This window comes from Mesoplodon densirostris, chromosome 7, assembly GCF_025265405.1.
Source record: "Mesoplodon densirostris isolate mMesDen1 chromosome 7, mMesDen1 primary haplotype, whole genome shotgun sequence".
In the NCBI taxonomy this organism is placed as follows: Eukaryota; Metazoa; Chordata; class Mammalia; order Artiodactyla; family Ziphiidae; genus Mesoplodon; species Mesoplodon densirostris.
Window position 1 is genome coordinate 24997563 of NC_082667.1, and position 24653 is coordinate 25022215.

The 24653-nt window shown below is 35.8% G+C and overlaps 1 protein-coding gene across 1 annotated transcript in view; it reads right to left on the reverse strand.

The window, feature by feature from the left end:
- The window catches only part of PDHX (pyruvate dehydrogenase complex component X), a 74048-nt gene that overhangs the window by 29417 nt on the left and 19978 nt on the right, over nucleotides 1–24653 (reverse strand). Inside the window, exons 3-4 of the mRNA XM_060103565.1 lie at nucleotides 9496–9596; nucleotides 2442–2641 (exon numbers count right to left, since the gene is read on the reverse strand). Of these exons, the coding sequence (XP_059959548.1) occupies nucleotides 2442–2641; nucleotides 9496–9596 (301 nt within the window). The remainder of the gene's footprint in view (nucleotides 1–2441; nucleotides 2642–9495; nucleotides 9597–24653) is intronic.

The following is a 24653-nucleotide window of genomic DNA, read 5'->3' on the forward strand; positions in this document are numbered from 1 at the left end:
TTAACTAGTTATTATTTCAAAACACTCTTTTAATAAGAATAAATATTCATAGGGAGAAAGCTTCTATTTTGACTAATCACTTGTCACATGGCTCCTCACCACATACATTAATAAGAAACTATGTTGTTCCTTCATGTTTTTTTTATTATAGTAAAATATATGTAAAATTTACCATTTTAAGCATTTCTAGGTGTTAGAATTGAGTGGGATTAAGTACAATTACAATGTTGTACAACCATCACCACCACCCATCTCCAGAACTTTATCATTCTTCCAAAATGAAGCTCTGTACCAATTAAACAGTAACTCCCCATCCCTCCCTCCTCCCGGCCCCTGGCAACCATCATTCTACTCTCTGTCCTTACTAATTTGACTACTCTAGGTAACTCATATAAGTGAAATCATTCATCATGTGTCCTTTTGTGATTGGTTTATCTTACCTAGCATATCTTCAAGGTTCATCCATGTTACAGTATGTGTCAGCATTTCCTTCCTATTTAAGACTAACATTCTCTTGTATATATATAGCACATTTTAGACATATGGGATGTTTCCATCTTTTGGCAATTGTGAATGCTGATGCTATGAGCATGGGTATATAAATATCTCTTCAAGTCCCTGCTTTTAATTCTTTTGAGTATATCCAGAAAAGGAAGTGCTGGATAATATGGTAATTCTATTTTTAATATTTTGAGGAACTGCAATTCTGTTTTCCAGAGTGACTGCACCATTTTACATTCCCACCAACAGTGCACAGAAATAGTAATTTCTCTATATCCTCAGCAACACTTGTTATTTTCTGTTTTGGGTTTTTTTTTCTTGTTTTTAGATAACTGCCATTTTAATTAGTGCAAAGTGATATCTCACTGTGGTTTTGATTTGCAGTTCCCTAACATCTTTTTATGTGTTTACTGACCATCTGTACATCTTCTTTGGAAGAAATGCACACCTGAGTCCTCTGCCCATTTAAATTGGGTTGTTTTGTTGTTGTTGCTGAATTACATCTTAACATATTTTTTCAAGTCTTTAGTATTTACACGCAAGCATTTTTACTTCATATATAAAGAAGAGAGGCAAACACAATTATGTTGATTCTATAGACAAGGAAACTGAGACACACACCAAAAGGTCACATGACTAAGTGTCTACTCTTCAAATAAGACCTTTAAGCCTAATAGCAAACACAAATAACTACACAGTCAGATTTTTAAAAATGAGTAAAACGGGCTAGATCCAGAAGTTTATAACTCCAAAAAGGAGAGGAGCAAATGTGGCATTTTCTGCATTTCTGGGAAACAGCTCTAGCTGATATGGGCTCAGTGGTACCAAATCTTCAGATTTTTCAAGAGAAACTGAAATTTTAGATTTTAATGTAAGATTAACTAGTAACAAACAAACTGAAAAAAAAATTTTTAAATCACTACATGGGCCAACACTGTGCAGGTTCACAGGTCAGCTGGTTTTTAAACTACACCATGGGGTTTCAGACCCATGTAAATTTCTAACATTGGATATTAGCAAAATCACAGAGTATACTACCTTTGCAAAAGGGAAAAGAGCATTAAGTACAAAGCATCCATGAGCCTACCTTGTGATTTTCATGGAAAATAAAGAGGAGTCAAGGCAATGGAGTCAGAAATACTGTATGATAATGGAAAGTTAAAACTCAGTACTTCAAACACACTGGCAACTTCTAACAAGAACTGACAATGGTAAACGACTGGAAAAAAATATAAAAATGAAAGTGTCTGCATTTTTATTTACGCTCAAAAGCATTCTTAACAGGACCATTTTTCAAAAAGAACTTTTTTTACAAAAAAAAGGAATTTCATATAATTATAGAGAATATTAAAATAAAACATAATTTTCAGAGTCCATCAATTAAAGTTATGGAAAGCTAAAGTGAAACGATGTTTACAAAGTATCTGTGTTGTTACAGAACAACTGGACAAAACTGAGCTCTAATACATGTCAGAAACTCAAATGCAGGGTAGTTAGAAAAGGAATGCATATTAAAATGCTAATTTCATTTTATATCAGCTATACATTTGAAACTGTAATTCACATTACAGTAATTAGGATTCCATGAATGGGAACACAGTATGAAGTTTGGTACACTGAATTCCATTCTGGAATCCTAAAACCTAACACAAGCTCAGTGGGGACACAGACTATTTGTCTTTTTCTCCACAAGGTGTCCAGGGCCTTCACAGTACCTGGAATATAGTAGGTATTCAATACTATTTGTCTGTGGAATAAACAATGATGGTAAAATAATCATTCCTAGACCTCAGTTTCCTAAGAGAAAAAAAGGGAAGAGCAGCAACTTCCTACTTAATATACAAAGGTGTTTTAAAAAGGATAATGATTAAAATACTCAAAAAGTTGCTGTAACTTTTTTTTTTTTTTTTAAATAACATCATTCAAATAAACATACTCACTGCAGTTTTCCTGGTGTGTGTTCCTTTTTGACAGGGGTAGAAATCTGTGGTTCTGGTGAAGGGCAAGGCACTGATGGTTTTGAAGCTGGTGACGAAGGACCTATATCTTTGGGAATTTCAACATGTTTCCAATCTTCTCCTTCTTCAACCAGCAAACCAATTAGTGTACCTAGCCGTATATTTTTAGATCCTTCAGCAACCTATATTTTAAAAAGAAAATAATTGCAGAGATGGAAAGACTCATGACTTCATGAAGTAGTTTATCTCTTGGATAATTCTTTACCAGTCAGAAATCTCTCTTAACGTGAGCTAAATTCTACATCTGAGCTAGCCTGCCTCCGCCTTCCATGTGCCTTGCCTACCTTCCCGCACTTACCCCTTTCTTCACTACTCTCCTCCTTCCAGTTACTGATTCTACCTCCTGGAAAAAAAAAAAAAAAACCTAGAATCTCTCCTCTTTCTGACAGGCTTCAAATATATAAGAGCTACCATTACTATCTTCCTTTTGATGTCATTCAGTACAAATCCAAAACAGGAGTTGTAGTAACATATCTTAACTATTTGTCTTTCCCAGACAGTTTCCACAATGGCTTAGAGAATTCCAAGATTTCATAAGGGATTAACTCCTTCAAATAAGTCATATTTATGAAAGTTAATTTAAAGTAAGATCTTTTCAGTAAACTTAGTCTCTGGAAAAAAGGACGTCCCACTGTATAGACAGAATTGGTTAACTACTGTGGTTAATAATGTTAAATATACTTTCCACATTTCTCTATATTTAATTTCTTCCTTGTATTTATATTTGCAAGACCTAAGAAATAAAAACCTCATGAATTTTCTGTAAGTACATGAGAAACATGGTGGTGTCTCAGCTGACCAGTTTTTCATAGATATTGCTAACTAAAAACATAAATAAAATCGAAGATGGTTTTTTTAAACTCAAATATATTTTAAGCATTTCAGCAGCATTAATTTATAAAGAAAGAGTTGATTCTTATTTACTTATTAAAAGAAGTCCCTAGAGAACCTTCAGATGATAATATAAGTTCAGTACTGGAAGAAAATGTCATTCCTTCAAAGTTTTCTATTGTTCCCTTTTAATGACTTTAAATAAGGTTCATTAGAGATGTCATCTAATGAATAATAGAATGACAGACTGAAGGACAGTCACTAATATAGTAATTATAAGTAAAAGCGTAACTCTTAGAATGGGTTTGACATTTTCTAAGTAACAGTAATTTTCATGCTTATTACTATGTGCACTATTAAAATAATAAGCCATAAATTCTGAGAGTTAGGAAGCTTTCTAAGTTTACTAACTACTGATGGAGAAGAACAGTAAATATATATAAGAAATGGGTATATAAAACTAAATAAGGGGCTTTCCTGGTGGCGCAGTGGTTGAGAGTCCGCCTGCCGATGCAGGGGACACAGGTTCGTGCCCTGGTCCGGGAGGATCCCACATGCCGCGGAGCGGCTAGGCCCGTGAGCCATGGCCGCTGAGCCTGTGCGTCAGGAGCCTGTGCTCCACAACGGGAGAGGCCACAACAGTGAGAGGCCCGCGTACCGCAAAAAAAAAAAAAAAAAAAACCTAAATAAGGATGTTTAATGAATTGTGGCTGAGGAAAGAAAAATGCTGAACAACCCAAGAACAATTTGTTTAGTTGTTTGTCACATACTAAAAAGTTTCACTTCTGTGGTCTGCTCATTTTTCTTTACTATGTCAAAAAGATGAGTTAAGATTACTAATGGGTTAACACTTTTTCTTCTTCTGAAAATGTCTATTTACCTGCTTATGAACTGGTAACTCAAAATCACAAAGTAAAATGATCAATTTTCTTAAAAAATTGATAGAAAAAAGCATTAAGTGATATGAAGTACACTTGATGTTAATTCCTATCAAAATTGAACCAGAAATAGGATCAATATCCAAGTTCAAAGAACCTCACTCAAATAAAAAGCATTCTTTAAAAAAAAGGAAAGTTTTATTTTAAAAATATCAATAGGTTTCTAAAACCTGAATCAGATACTATATAGAATCTGAAACTGACACCTCACCTTGTTTCATTTACTACAATAAATCATATAAATGATTCCGTATATACCCTACTTATTGACACCTTCACAAGTGGGCAATAATGAGCATTTAGTATCATTTCCATTTTTACCATATCTAAATATCAAGTAAATTTTATTTTTAGGGGCTTCCCTGGTGGTGCAGTGGTTGAGAGTCCGCCTGCCGATGCAGGGGACACGGGTTCATGCCCCGGTCCGGGAAGATCCCACATGCCGCGGAGCGGCTAGGCCCGCGAGCCATGGCCGCTGAGCCTGCGCATCCGGAGCCTGTGCTCCGCAACGGTAGAGGCCACAGCAGTGAGAGGCCCGCGTACCACAAAATAATAATAATAATAATAATAATAATAATAATAATAATCAGTAAGTTAATAAATTATTTAAATATTTTTCTTCTTTAAAACAGAACAGTTTGAGAGCTGCTAAGTGAGTACTGAAGGAGCATGCACAATGGTTAGTGGAGATAAGCTGAGTCACATGACTGGCTTCGTTGGTTTGCAAACAGTACAGATTTTCCATCATAGTTTGAACCATTATACAGTTTTAACTTGTTTTTATTCTTTAATATATATATTTAACTTATATACACAATGAACTTTGGTTTAAAAGGAAGACACATAGAAACAATGAAGCAGAAAACAAATCAATGATAAGCTAAAATGCAGAGGGGAGAAGAGACATCCACTAAGTCCTTGAATACGAGTTTGACTGGTACTCAAGTGCCAGGCACTATTCTAGCACAGTATTAACTCATTTAATTATCTTATAAACCTTATGAAGTGCTATTATTATTCCCATTTACAGATAAGGAAACTGAGGCAGAGAAAGGTTAAATAACTTGCTCAAGATCACAGGGCTAGTTAGCAAGGAGTCAGTGCAGTGTGACACTAGAGACAACATTCAGTACGATCAGCACCAAATCTGTAAATTATATTCGCTCAATCAAAATGATCATACAGCACCTCAAGACAGTGCTACTATTTGTACAAAGAAGCTTAAAAAAGAAGAGTAGATTATAAATGATTTAGCTTTTAATTCATGGGGAACATAGACTCATTTACTACTTCAATGTCCTTTACCCATTTCAGTATAAAAAAATTAGAACTGAGAGTATCTCCCAATTAGTAGAATTTGCTCTGAGCTTTGAGAGGATATTTTCTTAGTTGAAAACATTATAGTCTACAGAGAAGAATCAACTGAAGGTCTTACAACTTCAAATTTCAACCATTAACTTTCAAACTACAAAATGCAACGCTGAAGGAGACTGCAGGCAATTTAATAAAAAATAATGGAGGGGAGGAGGGAATCTAACAAAAAAATAAAACCTTATCGAAAAAATCCATTCTTTCGAAAACACCAGTGACACAGTACTGGAGTGAGAAACAATCAAGAAATTGATTGAATTTGACGAACAATACCAAAAGTAATTATGATCTGTTGTTTTTGTAATATTCAGATGATCAATAGTTTTTTAAAAATCTGTTTTAATATGCATGGATGGTAGGTTTTAGAAAGAATTCTGTTTTTGAAAATTGTTTTGAAGAGTAACGGCCTACCAATAAAATAAAACTCTATCAATGAATGCATTGCCAGTCAATAAACTAAAATTTTCTAAAATTATGTAAGTTTAAATTTTTTTAATTATATAAGTTTAAATAATCCTAACATCCTACGCCCTCCTCACCCTCAAAAGTATCCTGACTTGTATGACAAATTATATAGTAACCCTAAATACATTTGAAGCCAAACTACACAATCTCTAATAAACTCTCCAAAAATGTCATCCTAATATTCTATATTACCATTTAAAACACCTGCTATCCAATGTGCTGAATAAATTTAAGACTAAACTTATGAACTGATATATGTGTAATAATTTAAGGTTTTTGCATGACAAGTTACTAGTGATTAAATGAGAATTTAACAACTCTCCAATTAACTTAATTGGAAATAAATCATAAAATTATCTACACTGATACCAATTATTCTTTATTAATATTATTAAGAGCTTCTAAGCTTTTTTTCTGGCTCTAACTGAAATGTAATAATATTATTTTACATTTAAAATGGAATTCAGATGTAAAAATTATGAGTACAAAGAAAAGAATAAAATTGGGAGGAGAGGGAGAGTATAAAAACCTCTCACAGACGATGGAAATAAATCCCTATGAAGAGCAAAATAGGTTATAATTCCTAATCTTTCAAAATGTGGGCAAACTAAAAACTAGAGTTTTATATCATCACTTGCCTTTTAACAAGCTCAATTATCCAACTCCTTGATTCTGAAAGTAAAAATCTCTTATATGTATCCCTTTAAAAATCATTTATTATGTGTGCTAAAATATGAGAATTATTCCACAATGAAAGACAAAGTTGTAACTTGCTAGTGGGGTGGTTGAGAATGGAGTGGGGTGAAAGGCTAAAAACAAAGACAAAGAAAAAACACTATCAGTAAAACCACCATAATTTTTTTCTCCATTTTTTCCCCATAAAATTGCACACACTGTGACATGAATATACTCCTATTCCTATTATCCAAAATGCATGTGGAATAATAATAAAGCACAAAGCCCTAAACTACATACAGTCTTTGGCAAGGAAATAGCTATTTGTGCCGCTAAAGCTGCTGTCAATCACACCCCCCACACCGCTTCAGAGCTCTGGGGCCAGATGAACAGTCACTACTGACCTATGACATCATTAGTAATCTGAAATGCATTACTAAGTAACTGAGTGGAAAATGCTGTCAATTCTGGAAGACTTTCACAGCCAAACAATCCAGAACTAGGGCCAAAAACACAGCTTGACAAAAGCACACACAATAAAATGTAGTTGCGTTTATTACATATGGTAATTCAAACAACCTTTTTCCGTTTCAAAATGCTGCATAAATTAGTGAAAGAAACTACCTCTGGTACGAACATTTATTTTTTCCTAGCTATAAAGGTACAGAAATTTTAGCCTTCCATTCATATTTCCTCCTAGGAAGTATGTTCAACAATGTGTTTTAACATGGCTATTAATATTGAAGATGACAAGTAAAGGAAGTTTGACAAATTAGAATGTAAAAAAATAAAATATCAAGTATGACATCCCAAGGTATGGTATTTGAATAGAATGTATGAAGGAAGGCATTATATGCATGGTCAAAGCAGAGGTAAGCTGGTAGTCCAGAATTAAAACCACATCAACAATGGACTACTAATAGACGTGCAGTTTATCTGTACAAATCAAACTACAGAGGCATAAATGGATGCTTAGTGTCTAGTCACAACCAACACAAATTATTAGACAAATATACAGACTGAAATGGGGGCTTATGGTCACCAAGACTGAATGAATAACTGTAATAATAATGGGAACAGTGATATTTATTGACACCTGGTGGGTGATAGGTCTTGTGACGAGTGTATATGCATTATCTCACTCAATCTCTACTACTACCCCATGACCTACCTAGGTATTATAGTTATCTCCACTTTATTATGAAGGTTAAAGAATTTGCCAATCATGACATAACTAGTAACCCGCAGAACTTATTAGCTATATGAATCAGGCAGCAGTGTGACTCCAGAGCTTACAATCTTAGCTGCTATACCATGCTGTCTATTAAATGCCCTACATGTTAAGAAACAAACATGCTCCATCAGTGAGTATACCATGTAACCTTAAACAGGCTTTAAGCATTTTATTTTACTTTACTTTTCACATAAATTCTAATATTCCATTATAAAAATAACATGCCTATTATAGAAAATGTAGAATATAGAGAAAAGCAGAAAAAAACAGAGCAGGAGAATCACTTAGTTCCACTACCCAAACACAAATACTCAAATTTTTGTAACACTTCTTTCTAATCTTTTCTGTATTTATGTTTTTATTTAAAGTTCTACAAGATTGTAATCACTGTCCACACACAATTGTAAAAGCATTTTTCCAAAAATTTTTTGAATTTTTGTTAACTTATAAAGAAATCACATTTTTTTCCCTAGAAACAATTTTTCATTGGCTACATGATATTCTGTATTTCCTTCCATTAATTAAGTAACCTCTCTTGTATTGCTACACATTTTGGTTGAAGGGTTGTACTAACTTCAGCTTGTAATAATGCCACTAAAGTATCCAAGTTACAGCTTCATATTTTTAATTAGTTATAAAGCAAAGTTTGTTCAGAGAAGAGCCTTCAAAATTACTGCAATGTATTAAAATTTAGATCTAAAAGGAAATGACTTTGGTTTTGCTAGACCCACAAGTATATTTCTTTTGCTCATGAAACAGAAAATATGCTATCAAAAGATAAGATTGTCAACTACATTCAAGTATATGAAATATTCCATACACATATCTTTTTATATAATTGTATTTTTAAATAATTATAAAAATGTAAAGGATGAATAAAACTGTAAGAAAGAGTAAGAAGTAGACCAGGACACTGAGTGTGGCTATGAAACCCACAAGCAAGACTATGCATAGGACGACTCCAAATAGTCTCATCTAGAGAAAGGAGCTGAGCAGACAGTCACTTTACACACTTTCCAGGTTTCAGAGTCCTGGGGATAGATGAAGACAGGGTTTCTTGCTTTCATGAGATTAGAGTAAAACATTTCTTTTTAAAAATTTTACCAACTATAAACTTGGAAATTACTAGCTCTAAGCTTTAACCTATTGCTTTCTTTGTCTTCAAATTCCACCTCAAATAGACTTCTCTCATCCCTCAGGCCAGAATGCTTCTCATTTTCCACTAGGGAACCCAAAACACTGAGTATCTTTACCATGGTTGAAATAGTTCTATGTTGTTTGATCATTACTGGCTACTATTAGACCTTAACACTAAAATATTTTAAACATCTGAATTTAAAATGTATTATGTATACTATAACACTATAAAGAAAGAGGTAAAAATAAACAGTAACTCAATTTCAAGGAACTTTACATTTAAGAAATCTTCATCCTGTTGAAGACAATCAAAATAAAAACTTACCACTATTTTGGCCAAGATGCCATCATCACTTGCATCTAAGGTAACCACAGCTTTGTCAGTCTCTATTTCACATAAGGCATCTCCAGTACTCACAGCTTCACCTAGAAAACAAGACTGGGTTTGTTTTGTTTTTTAAAATATGAATATTAGTTATGTGAGATGGTGTGTGTAAAATGTGTAAAACATGATAATAAGTACCAAAACACTCAATAGCTATTTCTGGGCTGTAGAATTACAAGTAATTCTCATATTGCATGTGTGTTTCTGTGGTGTATATGTGTATGCTTTGTTGCATTTTCCAAAAGCTCAATAATGGACCTAAATTATATCTGTTATAATAAAAAAGTGATTATAGAGATTATTAAGCAAACATTAAAAATGAAATCACATTTTATAGAGAATAGCAAGGGATGTGTATCTTCCTCCAAACAAATCAATTCCAGACCCCATATTTCTTCCTTTTTAATATATTTTGATTATTATTCCTTAAGAAGACAGTTCTACAATTAATAACACCTCTGGGTTAACACTGTAGGCGAGTTCAGAAACCCTGTCGGCACCACAGAGCACAAATGAATAAAAACATATTAAGCATAAAGAGAGAAAATCAAAGACACAGCTAAGGTCAAATAAATATTTCTGTGCAACAGAAACAGTATAGATATTCAAAAATGCTGAGCAGGACCTGACTTGCTGGTTTCTGGAGCTAAAAGCAGGTTGTGGGGAGGAAGGGTGAAGTACAGTAGTTTCCTTTGGAGCAAAGGGAACTAAAAGTGGCTTGCTGAAGCAGGGGACTCAAATCGATTCTCTGCTTAAAGCTAGGGCTGGCTGCAACCAAAACCTTTGACCAGAACTATGGCTTTATATCAGAAATGCGGGTCTAAGAAGGTAGGGAACAAAAACACTACCTCAATACCAGAACAGAGTCAAGCCACCCTCTGGTTCCATTACTTTATCTGCCAATATCCCAAATATCAATAGCAAAATCCCCAGATTGAGGGGTGGGGAAAGGGAGACTCAGGGGACAGGTGGGAAGACATCAAAACTAAAACAGAAACATTCCACTCAAAAGTAAATTGCAAAACAAAGTTCCAAAAGATGAAGAAATTTAATGCTAGGAAAGAAAACCACAAAAATCAGTAACTGGAACAGAAATGCATTTCAGATGCAATCTATTTAGTGCAACCCACCAAAGATTTTAAAATAAGTATCTTAAGGATGTTCAGATATCGAAATGAAGGTATAAGATCCATCACAAGAACAAGAGATAAAAAAGAAAAATAATGTACAGACATAAAGCACCATCAGGTTGAAAGGAAAAAAACTAATTAGAAATCTTGGAAATGAAAGATACAATGAATGAAATAACAAGAAACAATCAATGGGATATATTTTACAGTCGACATAGCGAAAGAATAATTTAGTAAATTAAAGATAGCTTCAATGAACTACCTGGAACTTAATATGGGCAGACAAAAGGACAAGCAGAAACGAGCAGTTAAGGGACATAAATTGAGGCTGCAGTGTTTGTCCAATGGAGTTCCAAGGGAAGAGATGGGAAAGAATAGTGGACAAGCAATACTTGAAGAGATAATTGCTGAGAATTTCCCAGAGTTGAAAAGAGAGATATATATCCTCAAAATGAAAGAGTACTGAACGAGTTTAGAGTGTGATTATCTATAGTGTATTGACTAGGAGGGGGCACAGGGAGCCTTGGAACTTGCTCGAAATATTCTGTATCTTGACTAGGTATTGGTAACCTGGATATATGTGTATGTAAAAATTAATTGAGCTTACACTTTGTGCAGGTAATACCTTGATAAAAAGAATTAAACAGAAAAAAAGAGTATTAGACTGTATAAACATGACTCTACATCATACACTGTATAGAAATTACATACTTTCAACAACTGAAACACAACCTTAAAAGCTATCAGAGGGAAAAAAATAGATTACCTCAATGGAATGACAGACTGAGAGCACACTTCTCAGCAGCTGCAATAGAGGTCAGAAGACAACGGAGTAATATCTTCAAAAAGCTGAGGAAAAATAACTGTCTAGAATTTTATATGCAGCCAAACCATCATTCAAGAACGAAGGAGAAGTTCAGACATATAAAAGCTAAGAAAATTTACCACTTATTGATGAGCTATTACAAAATGCAGTTTATCAAAAAGAAAGGTAGACGCAGAGGGGAACCATGGGCTACACAAGACAAGTTACCACAGAAACTGATAAAGGGTTAACTATTAATCATTTAAAAGGTAACTTCTGAGCGGTTAAAAAAGTTTACAACTCAAACATTAAAAAAAACAATAAGACGGATAAGGATATTTTTAGGTGATAAAACATGCTAAGAACTTTGATACAGATACGAGGAAAAAATACTGGGTAACTCTAGACTGCACTGGCAATATATAATTAAATATGTATCCTAAAAACTTAATGGTGTATACCAAAAAACATAAAAATGGAAACATAACCTACAGTATTCATAAAAGCAGGAAATACAGAAAATAACAAAAACTATTATCCAATTGAAGGCAGATGCATGAAAAGAAAAAAGCAAAGGATAAAAACAGAAAACACAAAAATGGTAGAAGTCCAAACATATCAGTAATTACAATTAACATAAATGGATTAAAACCACCAACTAAAAGTAAGAGATTATCAAAATGAGTAAAAAAAAAAATCTAGTTAAATGTTGCTTATAAGAGACAGACATAAACAAAAACAGAATAAAAAGTAAGATATAGAAAAATGTGAAGCATACAAATACACCCCCTCACATATACACACCAAAAACAGCTGGTACAGCAATATGAATAGGCACACTCAATAAAAGAACATGAAGGAAAATCTAAAACACTGACATAACAAATATGCTCTAAAAGTTCACTGTACTGAAACTCCTTCACTGTATATCAAGATTTTCACACAGAAGGTTATACTATATCTCAGTTAAAATAGTTCAGAACCACCAATACAAACTATTTTAATGAAATAAACTTATCTGTTAGATATTTATCAAACACCTGAAAGGTGCTCAGTCTAACCCCAAAGAGATTTTCCTACTCAACCAATATTTATTGAAAATGTATTAGAACACTGAGGATACAGCGGTGGGAGGAAAAAAGTGGTTAAGATTTCTGACCTCAAGAAGCATCCTTACTATCCTGTGATAAATTAATTGGAAATAACAGTGGAATTAGGTGAAGTCAGGATGGTATGGGAACACTCAGCAGGGGTATCTAATTCAGTTTTTGAAAGGTGAGAGCAGCCTTCCTTAAAAAAAAAAAAAAAAAAAAGACATCTAGTCTGAGCCTGAAAAGATGAGGAGGAGACAATCAAGTAAAGGGGCAAGTGATCCAGGCAGAAGGCACAACACACCCAAAGCTCTCAAGAAAGAAAACAGGAAACTTTGGAGGATGTGGCTAATACTACCTGAGAGAAGTGATGAGAGATTAGGCTGGTGAGGTAAGCAGAAATCCCACCCAAAAGGGAAACTTGTCTGTCATACAGAGAAAGCTACGGTGCCAGATTATACAATCTCACATCACTTCTTTATATGACAGATGTCCTAGGGCAGTTAAGACAGATTATATTTCAAAAGGAAAGGAATCACACCCTAATATGTTTCTGCTGTAACCATGGAAAAAACAATTGAACCAGGCAACCTAGCAATTAAATACCTCTTTTAGACACCTAGAAAAGAAATTCTGGCCATAGGAAAACAATAAAATAATGTTTTATCACTTGTGCTTGCCTATTTCAAATTCCAAACACCCTTTGAGAACGATTCACAAATTCTTCCTCAGCCATAGATTAACCTAGATGATTTTGTTCCTATTCCTGAATTCCTATAGTAATTGTAATTAATTTGAAATGAATCACAAATTGTACTATGAAATGTTATGTTAACTTCCATTAATTACTTTTTTAAAAATTGGTTTTCTTCTATTTACCAAACTATGAACTTCTTCATAATAGGAACAGGACACAGTTTAAGTGTTTTACATTCTACCTCATTCCCCAGGACTCCAGCTATTGCCTCATACATAATGAGTTTGAGATTAAAACACTTCAGAAAAAAATTGCAATAATATCACAAGTCCTCATTTCCTCATAAGGTATACATCCAACTGTCCTTTATGTTTCTTTCAGTTCTAACATTCGATTTGTAGCATGTTTCTGACATTTAAAAACTTAGGTATCCTGTTTCCTTTTTATTTTGTTTTAATTAAAGGTACACCTATTCACAAAACATATATATGTATTAGCTATATGAGAATCCTGAGAGAGAGATAAAATGTAAAGAAACATAGAGAAAAGCATCTATTGTGTGGTGAACCTTCCCCAGAAACCACAGCAAGGTTTAAAACACTGTATTATTATATAAGGCACATTACCCCTAATATCACAAAACTAGGGTTCTATCTATCAATAATCAAACATAATGTGAACGCCAAAGAAAAATTTTGAGACATAACGAGCCATGAAGATTCCAAATATACAGTTTCAGCCCTGGTCAACAATTTAGTGCTGTAACTTGGAAAACCTGCAAGGCACAGTAGTTACAAGGAGCTCTTCCAACTCAGACACAGGTTTATCCCAAGCTCTGACACTTACTGGTAATCTTGACCAAGTTACTTAATCTCTCTGACTCTAAGGAAAGTTTTGAATGTGCAGCTATTATAAAAAAAAAAATCATGGAACTGCAAATGTTAACTCTTCACAAACCTCTTCAAATAACACTTCACAACATCTTTAGATTAAAAAGTTAGGTATGTTATTAATAACCATTAAGAACCAAGACTCATTCTAGCTCCCTATTCCATACGCCATCATCTCAGACAGATCATTCATCATACATTAGTATATAAGGCATTTATAAGTAAGCACTGGGTATAAACAAAATAAGATAGGGTTCTGTTCACAACAAGTTCAGAGTCTAGAGGAGAAGACTTAGAAGCTAGCACAGAGCATCATGGCTGGTGTGAGGTGACAGACGGCTCCTCAGCTGCCACGTTGAGGGCTGACTGGTTGTAGAAGGAGATGGCAGCCTTGCCGTGTTCCTGCGTGTCCCTGTGCCATCTCCTCGTGGTGCGTGTCAGCAGCCGAGGTGGAGCGGGCCCGGAGCGAGAGTGCGGGCCCCAGGAGGGGCCAGAGCAGAGGCCCGCCCGGGGGCCGCTCCCCAGCACCGAAGCCAGCATCATCATCATCCTGTGCCTTTGTCCAGGTGGGCAGCTGCCAGAGCTGAGGACTGGAGTATACAGAGGCTTCCCTTTCTCTTTTGAATTCTGGGTATGAAATGTAGTCTTGATCAAACACAGTTAATGGTGATGTTTATCAACTAAACACATCCTATGACTTTCACAAAATAATCTTGTTCTGTCGAAAGTTAAGAATAAAAGTCTTTATTTAAAAGGTGTGTGTGGTGGTAATGGTGGGAGGCCAAGTCACATCTACATGAACGTTAAAGAAAGAAACCTCTTCTCAGTGCTAAGGTGAACCATAATGACACCTATGATTAGAGACAAAGATAATTCAATCGTATATCAACAAATATTTACTGGCTGCCCCTATGTGCATGACACTGTGCAAGACCCTATGGCAAAAATAATAATAAAATAAGACAGAGTCTGACTGAGGAAGAGTACAAACAAGCTGGCAATGCCAATCTCATCCAGTCAGTGCCTACGGCAGCGTGGGAGGATAGAGAAGGGGGCCCTAGTCAGTGTTTGCCAACTCTTTTCATCACACATGAAAAGATATTACTTGCATGGCCCAAGACCCCAGGCGACCCGGCTCCGAGGGCATTCTGCTCTGAGGACTCAAGGCAGGAGTAGTTGTTTGAGAAGGAAACTGCTAGGCAAAGTTAACCTCCCTTACATCCTTCTGGCTCTTAAATTTCACTGCATTACCCATTTCAAGTGCGCAACACACATGTGGCTAGTGGTTACTACACTGGACAGTGCAGACACGGAACATTTCTATCACTACAGGAAGCTCTATTGAATAATACTGTAATCTCACCAATTCCACTCACCAATTCTATAATTCTGACATAATAGAAATATTAACAATAAATGTAAAAAAGCCTAATGATGGAATGCTATTCAGCAACAAAAGGAATGAACTGTTGATACATGCTACAACATGGATCAACTGCAAAATCACGCTAAATCAAAGAAGCCAGTCACAAAAGAGTTCATAATACATGATTCTATTTACATTAAATGCCCAGAAAAGGCAAATTTTTAGAGATAGAAAGCAGATCAAGATAGGGATAAGAGAAAGAAGTGACTGCAATCAAGCACTAGGGAGTTTTGGGGGTGATATAAATGTTCTAAAGTTGTATTTTGGTGATGGCTGAAGAACTCTATATATTCACTAAAAAATCACTGAATTAAGCACTTAAAATAGGTGAATGTTATAGTGTGTAAATTATACCTCAAAAGCTGTTAAAATAGTAGTGTACTGAAAAAACACTGAAGTTATTTGTGAAATGCACACTTCAGAAGTTTTCCATTTTAGCATCCAAACATGTATACAAATCCCCAGAAATAACAGAAACCAAAGCCTCATCTACAATAGAAGCCAGAGACCCATTTAACTCTCTAGTAGCACCTGGTGATAACAATTCAAATAGCGATCAACACCTTTAAGACAGTTTTACTTCTGAATTTTACACACTGTATTAATTATACAATCTAAGATTTACACAAAAATTGTTTTAAATATTCAAGATTCCCAGTCCCATGAAAAAAGGAAAGCCCACATAAAGTGACAGTCTCTGAAGGATAACAAACACCAAGAGCGGTAACACGGCTAAGGAAGCAAGTTCTACGTCTGTTCCAGACAATGTGTGGCCAAGTACCTCAGGTAACTATCTCAGCCTAGTTTTGTTCCAGTGTTTCAGGATAAGCTCTTAAATATCTCAAGAAAGAAAACAATGTTTTTCATACCCTCAAATATTCTCTCACAAAAGGGTAGAACAAGAGTATTTTCTTCCTTTTTGTTATTTTAACAGATATGACCTTACAACTGATAAAAAAACAATCTATATACACTTTAATTAAACTAAAAATAATCTGACACATACTTCCCCCACCAAATAACAAGCTTGTAATAAAATTGTGGAATGTGGCTCAATTCACCTTTCAGGTTTTGAAACTGTACATGTTATCTGGCACTTTTGAACTGTTTTCCCTACTAACTTAATAATGCATATTCTTTACTTAATCCTCAGACTGAAATTAAGTATTCTAATATTCATTAAAAAACTACTTTTCTAACATTCATTAGATCAACAAAGATGGGAATAATTTATATGCTGTATTATTGCATGTTTCCATGTGATGAGACAGGTTATCAAGAGGACGTGACCACTTAGCTGGGCAAGAGTAACTGGAGGTCACTCACCCCTCCCCATCCGTGAAATGTGTGCTCCGCTTGCCTTCCCAGTGCTGGAAGCTGCCCAAGGACATAGCCTTGAGATAGTACTGTGGTGCTGAGACCACCTGGACAGAATACGTGATCAAGCCCAGTTAAGGCCTCTGTACACTTTTAAGATTCTGGCAGGCAGTGTGGGGATCTACCCATCTTGTGGCTGCCAGAGGCAAGCCTCACATGAAAGTCCCCTTGCTTATTAAACCTGCCACCTACCAACCTGGAGCCTCTTTCTTCCATCTCTCCCTACCCTCCATGTATGGGGCTGATTTCAGATTACACCCAGGAAGCTCCTGAGGAGGTTGTGATACAATGCTATGACTTCAAAAAAGAAAAGGAAACTGAGTTATCACAGAATTCTAAAGTCAAGGATATATCTTAGAAATCTAATTCAACTCACTCCCAGATATTTCACGACAGAGTGGGAACACCAAAGGACAAACCTAGACTAGAGTTCTTTTCACTGCACCCTTATTGCCTTGGCTTAAAACAGACACACACACACGCACACATCAGTAACAGTTGTGAATTACAGAGTCTCAGATTTTCAAGAAGCCTTAAAGGTTTGTAAGACCAAACTGCCATCCACTAAAGGTTATCAGATCATTAGCATTAGCTTAAAAATAAACTAGATTCAAAATCAGATACAACACTATTCTTTTTCATGAAAAAAATTTCAATCCCCTTAATGTTTGAAGGTCTAACAGTGACCATACAATAAAGATCTCAAGATAAAAAATTTTAAAAACATAGCTAATAAGAAAAAAGGTATATAAAAAGTTTTCTTGTAGAATATAAATGTTTTTAATACATAACGACTGAACCAAGTTATGTACCAAGCACCAAACATACTTAGACATATATAGTCATACCCATGTGTACAATACATAAATGTTAAAGAACTAAATTACGAGGGACGTCCCTGGTGGTCCAGTAGTTAAGACTCCCAATGCAGGGGGCCCGGGTTCGACCCCTGGTCAGGGAACTAGATCCTGCAACTAAAAGATTCCCGCATGCTGCAACTAAAGATCCCACACGCCACTACAAAGATGCCGTATGTGGCACTAAGACCCAGCGCAGCCAAATAAATAAATAAATATATATATTTTTTAAAATTCTTAAAAAAAACTAAATTGTGCTCAAAAAAATCACAAAGGTGATGAACTAAAAACAAAGCCAGTGAATTACGGACAGCTAACGATTTAGATTGCTCTCAATTACTTATGTGTACTGGTAAACAACATTTCTTCTGAGTTGGCAGAACACAGAATTTTAAAAGCAACCTTCAAGGAAACAGGCTCCAGGGCCTTAAAGTACACCCTGGCTTGTCCTGCATGAAAATAGCACATGTAATCAAAAGGAAAAAGAACAGAATGATGAAACCATTTGTCTCCTGGCTCTGCATTATACTCACCATATTCTAATGGGTGTGAATAACTTATCAGACTGCCAGCGAGCTAGAAGACTGAGAGATAAATGTGGTCCAGAGAATTCTCCTATCTACTTGCCTATCAAGGTCTCAAAGTGTGAAGAAATTTAATCTTTTTATAATAATCCTAAAAGGCTGGTCTGTGTCTGAATCATTCTTTAATGACACCAACACTCTGTCATACCGGATATGGAAAAAGCCAAAGCTCTGTAATTCATCAGGAAAAAGAAACTTAAAAATAGATTCCAACTGACTGCATTATTTATAAAGGTGAAACTTTCTTAGATACTGATAATTATTTTAGAAGACGGCAGCCGCCATGCAGAGCCGATTACTCAAAATGCTTCCTAATGAAGCACTGTCTCTTTCATTTATATGACATATGTCTTTCTCAAATTCTAGAAAACTCTGCCATTTTTTTTTTGTTGAATATTACCTCTTCCTCATTCTCTCTTTTTTCTCCTGGAATTCTTCCTATTGGGTTAGTAGAGGATTCTCATTTTATTCTTCGTGTCTTAGCTGCTCTTTTAAATCCTCTACTGCTTTATCTATTGCTACTGCATGCAGGCTAACAGGTTGGACTTCACGAATCCTTTTGTAAGACACGTCTAATCACACCTTAACCCAACCTTGAGTTTTTCATTTTCTAATTTGAGAGACAACATTTTTCATTCCTAGAAGTTCTATTTGTTCTTTTCAAATCTGTCGGACTTTTTGGACAGCGTTTGTCTTTTTTCATATTTTCAGTTCCTTCTCTTACACGTTTTGTCGTTTCAAACATACGTTTTTATGTATCTAGTAATTCCAACTAGCTGACGTTCCTGGAGGTCTAATCCTGTTGCTTGTTAGGCCTAATAACGTTTGCCCCTAAAGGGCAGCTTCCATGTCAATTATTAAATTTGGAACTGTGAATTTGTGGTTAAGTGGGACTTTATCTGGGAATCTTGTGTGAGTTGAATTAGAGACTATGTTCTTCCAGAATAATGGTTTCTGCCAAGTAACCAAGGAAGAGATTATCAGCCCAGGACCACTTTACCTCTACATATGGGTTCCCAGAAAATGCAAATACTACAAATCTGAACCCCAAAGCCTCATGAAGAAATGCCTATGAGAGAACATTTTCAACAAGGTAAGCATTTTTATTCCAAGAAAAATAAATATATTTGTCTGTTAGCCCTTTTATGGCATTAAATTCCATCTATATGGTGGTGACTCTAAAATGTCTATCAAGTCAGACTTCACTCCTAAACTTTAACTCCTATAACCGTCTATTGAATACATTCCCTTGAATATCTAATAAGGAACTCAAACTTTACCACATCCAAACCTGAACCTAATTCTTTTTTTCCTCCAGCTTTGTTTTTTTTTAAATATACAGCAGGTTCTTATTAGTCACCCATTTTATACACATCAGTGTATACATGTCAATACTAATCGCCCAATTCATCCCACCACCACCACCACCCCCTGCCGCTTTCCCCTACTGGTGTCCATACGGTTATTCTCTACATCGGTTTCTCAATTTCTACTCTGCAAATTGGTTCATCTGTACCATTTTCCTAGGTTCCACATATACGCATTAATATGCAATATCTGTTTTTCTCTCTCTCACTTACTTCACTCTGTATGACAGTCTCTAGACTTATCCACGTCTCTACAAATGACCCAATTTCATTCCTTTTTATGGATGAGTAAAATTCCATTGTACATATGTACCACATCTTCTTTATCCATTCATCTGTCGATGGGCATTTAGGTTGCTTCCATGACCTGGCTATTGTAAATAGTGCTGCAATGAACATGGGGGTGCATGTGTCTTTTTGAATTATGGTTTTCTCTGGGTATATGCCCAGTAGTGGGATTGCTGGATCATATGGTAATTCTATTTTTAGTTCTTTAAGGAACCTCCATACTGTTCTCCATAGTGGCTGTATGAATTTACATTCTCACAAACAGTGCAAGAGGGTTCCCTTTTCTCCACACCCTCTCCAGAATTTGTTGTTTGCAGATTTTCTGATGATGGCCATTCTAACTGGTGTGAGGTGATACCTCATTGTAGTTTTTTGTTTTGTTTTTTTTTGTTTTTTTCCGGTACGTGGGCATCTCACTGATGTGGCCTCTCCCGTCATGGAGCACAGGCTCCGGAGGCGCAGGCCCAGCGGCCATTGCCCACGGGCCCATCCTCTCTGCGGCATGCGGGATCCTCCTGGACCGGGGCACGAACCCGTGTCCCCTGCATCGGCAGGTGGACTCTCAACCACTGCGCCACCAGGGAAGCCCCCTTATTGTAGTTTTGATTTGCATTTCTCTAATAATTAGTGATGTTGAGCAGCATTTAATGTGCTTCTTGACCATCTGTATGTCCTCTTTGGAGAAATGTCTATTTAGGTCTTCTGCCCATTTTTTGATTGCATTGTTTGTTTTCTGAATATTAAGCTACATGAGCTATTTATATATTTTGGAGATTAAACCTTTGTCCATTGATTTGTTTGCAAATATTTTTTCCCATTCTGAGGGGTGTCTTTTCGTCTTGTTTGTAGTTTCCTTTGTTTTGCAAAAGATTTTAAGTTTCATTAGTACCCATCTGTTTATTTTTGTTTTTATTTCCATTACTCTAGGAGGTGGATCAAAAAAGATCTTGCTGTGATTTATGTCAAAGAGTGTTCTTCCTATGTTTTCCTCTAAGAGCTTTATGGTGTCCAGTCTTACAATTAGGTGTCTAATCCATTTTGAGTTTATTTTTGTGTATGGTGTTAGGGAGTGTTCTAATTTCAGTCTTTTACATGTAGCTATCCAGTTTTCACAGCAACACTTACTGAAGAGACTGTCTTTTCTCCATTGTATAACTTTGCATCCTTTGTCATAGATTGAATGACCATAGGTGCGTGGGTTTATCTCTGGGCTTTCTATCCTGTTCCATTGATTCATATTTCTGTTTTTGTGCCACTACCATATTGTCTTGATTACTTTAGCTTTGTAGTATAGTCTGAAGCCAGGGAGTCTGATTCCTCCAACTCTGTTTTTTTCCCTCAAGACTGTTTTGGCTATTCGGGGTCTTCTGTGTCTCCACACAAATTTTAAGATTTTTTGTTCTAGTTCCGTAAAAAATGCCATTGCTACTTTGATAGGGATTGCATGAACCTGTAGATTGCTTTGGGTAGTATAGTCATACTCACAATATTGATTCTTCCAATCCAAGAACATGGTGTATCTCTCTATCTGTTGGTATCATCTTTAATTTCTTTCAACAGTGTCTAATAGTTTTCTGAATACAGATCTTTTGTCTCCTCAGATAGGTTTATTCCTAGGTATTTTATTCTTTTTGTTGCAATGGTAAATGGGAGTGTTTCTTTAATTTCCCTTTCAGATTTTTCATTATCAGTGTATAGGAATGCAAGAGAGTTCTGTGCATTAATTTTATACCCTGCAACTTTACCAAATTCATTGATTAGCTCTAGTAGTTTTCTGGTGGAAATCTTTAGGATTCTCTATGTATAGTATCATATCATCTGCAAACAGTGACAGTTTTACTTCTTCTTTTCCAATTTGTATTCCTTTTATTTCTTTTCCTTCTTTGACTGCCGTGGCTAGGACTTCCAAAACTATGTTGAATAACAGTGGCTAGAGGGGACATCCTTGTCTTGTTCCTGATCTTAGAGGAAATGCTTTCAGTTTTTCACCATTGAGAATGATGGTTGCTGTGGGTTTTTCGTATATGGCCTTTATTATGTTGAGGTAGGTTCCCTCTATGCCCACTTTCGGGAGAGTTTTTTTTTTTTTTAATCATAAATGGGTGTTGAATTTTGTCAAAACGTTTTTCTGCATCTATTGAGAGGATCATATGGTTTTTCTTCTTCAATTTGTTAATATGGTGTATCACATTGATTGATCTGCATATATTGAAGAATGTTTGCATCCCTGGGATAAATCCCACTTGATCATGGTGTATGATCCTTTTAATGTGTCATTGGATTCTGTTTGCTAGTATCTTGTTGAGGATTTTTGCATCTACATTCATCAGTGATATTGGCGTGTAATTTTCTTTTTTGTAGTATCTTTGGTTTTGGTATCAAGTGATGGTGGCCTCATAGAATGAGTTTGGGAGTGTTCCTTCCTCTGCAATTTTTGGAAGAGTTTGAGAAGGATGGGTGTTAGGTCTTCTCTAAATGTTTGACAGAATTGATCTGTGAAGCCATCTGGTCCTGGACTTTTGTTTGTTGGAAGATTTTTAATCACAGTTTCAATTTCATTACTTGTGATTGGTCTGTTCATATTTTCTATTTCTTCCTGGTTCAGTCTTGGAAAGTTATACCTTTCTAAGAATTTGTCCATTTCTTCCAGGTTGTCCATTTTATTGGCATAGAGTTGCCTGTAGTAGTCTCTTAAGATGCTTTGTATTTCTGCAGTGTCTGTTGTAACTTCTTTTTCATTTCTAATTTTAATGATTTGAGTCCTCTCCCTCTTTTTCTTGATGAGTCTGGCTAATAGTTTATCAATTTTGTTTATCCTCTCAAAGAACCAGCTTTTAGTTTAACTGATCTTTGCTACTGTTTTCTTTGTTTCTATTTCATTTATTTCTGCTCTGATCTTTATGATTTCTTTCCCTCTGCTAACTTTGGGTTTTGTTTCTTCTTATTTCTCTAGTTCCTTTAGATGTAAGGTTAGATTGTTTGAGATTTTTCTTGTTTCTTGAGGTAGACTTGTACAGCTATAAACTTCCCTCTTAGAACTGCTTTTGCTGCATCCCACAGGTTTTGTGTCACCGTGTTTTCATTATCATTTGTCTCTAGGTATTTAATTTCCACTTTGATTTCCTCAGTGATCTCTTATTTAGTAACATATTGTTTAGCCTCAATGTGTTTGTGTTTTTTACGTTTTTTACCCCGTACCTGATTTCTAATCTCATAGCATTGTGGTCAGAAAAGATCCTTGATACAATTTCAATTTTCTTAAATTTACTGAGGCTTGATTTGTGACCCAGGATGTGATCTATCCTGGAGAATGTTCCATGCACACTTAGGAAGAAAGTGTAATCTGCTGTTCTTGGATGGAATGTCCTATAAATATCAACTAAATCTATCTGGTCTATTGTGTCATTTAAAGCTTGTTTCTTTTTTTTTTTTTTTTTTTTTTCTTTTTGCGGTATGCGGGCCTCTCACTGTTGTGGCCTCTCCCGTTGCGGAGCACAGGCTCCGGATGCGTAGGCCCAGCGGCCATGGCTCACGGGCCCAGCCGCTCCGCGGCACATGGGATCCTCCCAGACCGGGGCACGAACCCGTATCCCCCGCATCGGCAGGCGGACTCTCAACCACTGCGCCACCAGGGAGGCCCTAAAGCTTGTTTCTTATTAATTTTCTGTTTGGATGATCTGTCCATTGGTGTAAGTGAGGTGTTAAAGTCTTGTGTTACTATCTATTTCCTCTTTTAGAGCTCTTAGCAGTTGCCTTATCTATTGAGGTGCTTCTATGTTGGGTGCATATATATTTATAATTGTTGTATCTTCTTCTTGGATTGATCCCTTGATCATTATGTAGTGTCCTTCCTTGTCTCTTATAACATTCTTTATTTTAAAGTTTATTTTATCTGATATGAGTATTGTTACTCCAGCTTTCTTTTGATTTCCATTTGCATGGAATATCTTTTTCCATCCCCTCACTTCCAGTCTGAATGTGTCCCTAGGTCTGAAGTGGGTGTCTTGTAGACAGCATATATATGGGTCTTGTTTTTGTATCCATTCAGCGAACCTCTGTCTTTTGGTTGGAGCATTTAATCCATTCACGTTTAGGGTAATTATCGATATGTATGTTCCTATGACCATTTTCTTAATTGTTTTGGGTTTATTTTGTAGGTCCTTTTCTTCTCTTGTGTTTCCCACTTAGAGAAGTTCCTTTAGTATTTGTTGTAGAGCTGGTTTGATGGTGCTGAATTCTCTTAGCTTTTGCTTCTCTGTAAAGCTTTTGATTTCTCCATCGTATATGAATGAGATCCTTGTCGGGTAGAGTAATCTTGGTTGTAGGTTCTTCCCTTTCATCACTTTAAGTATATTATGCCACCCCCTTCTGGCTTGTAGAGTTTCTGCTGAGAAATCAGCTGTTAACCATATGGGAGTTCCCTTGTATGTTATTTGTTGTTTTTCCCTTGTTGCTTTCAATAATTTTTCTTTGTCTTTAGTTTTTGTCAATTTGATTACTATGTGTCTCAGTGTGTTTCTCCTTGGGTTTATCCTGTATGGGACTCTCTGTGCTTCCTGGACTTGGGTGGCTATTTCCTTTCCCAT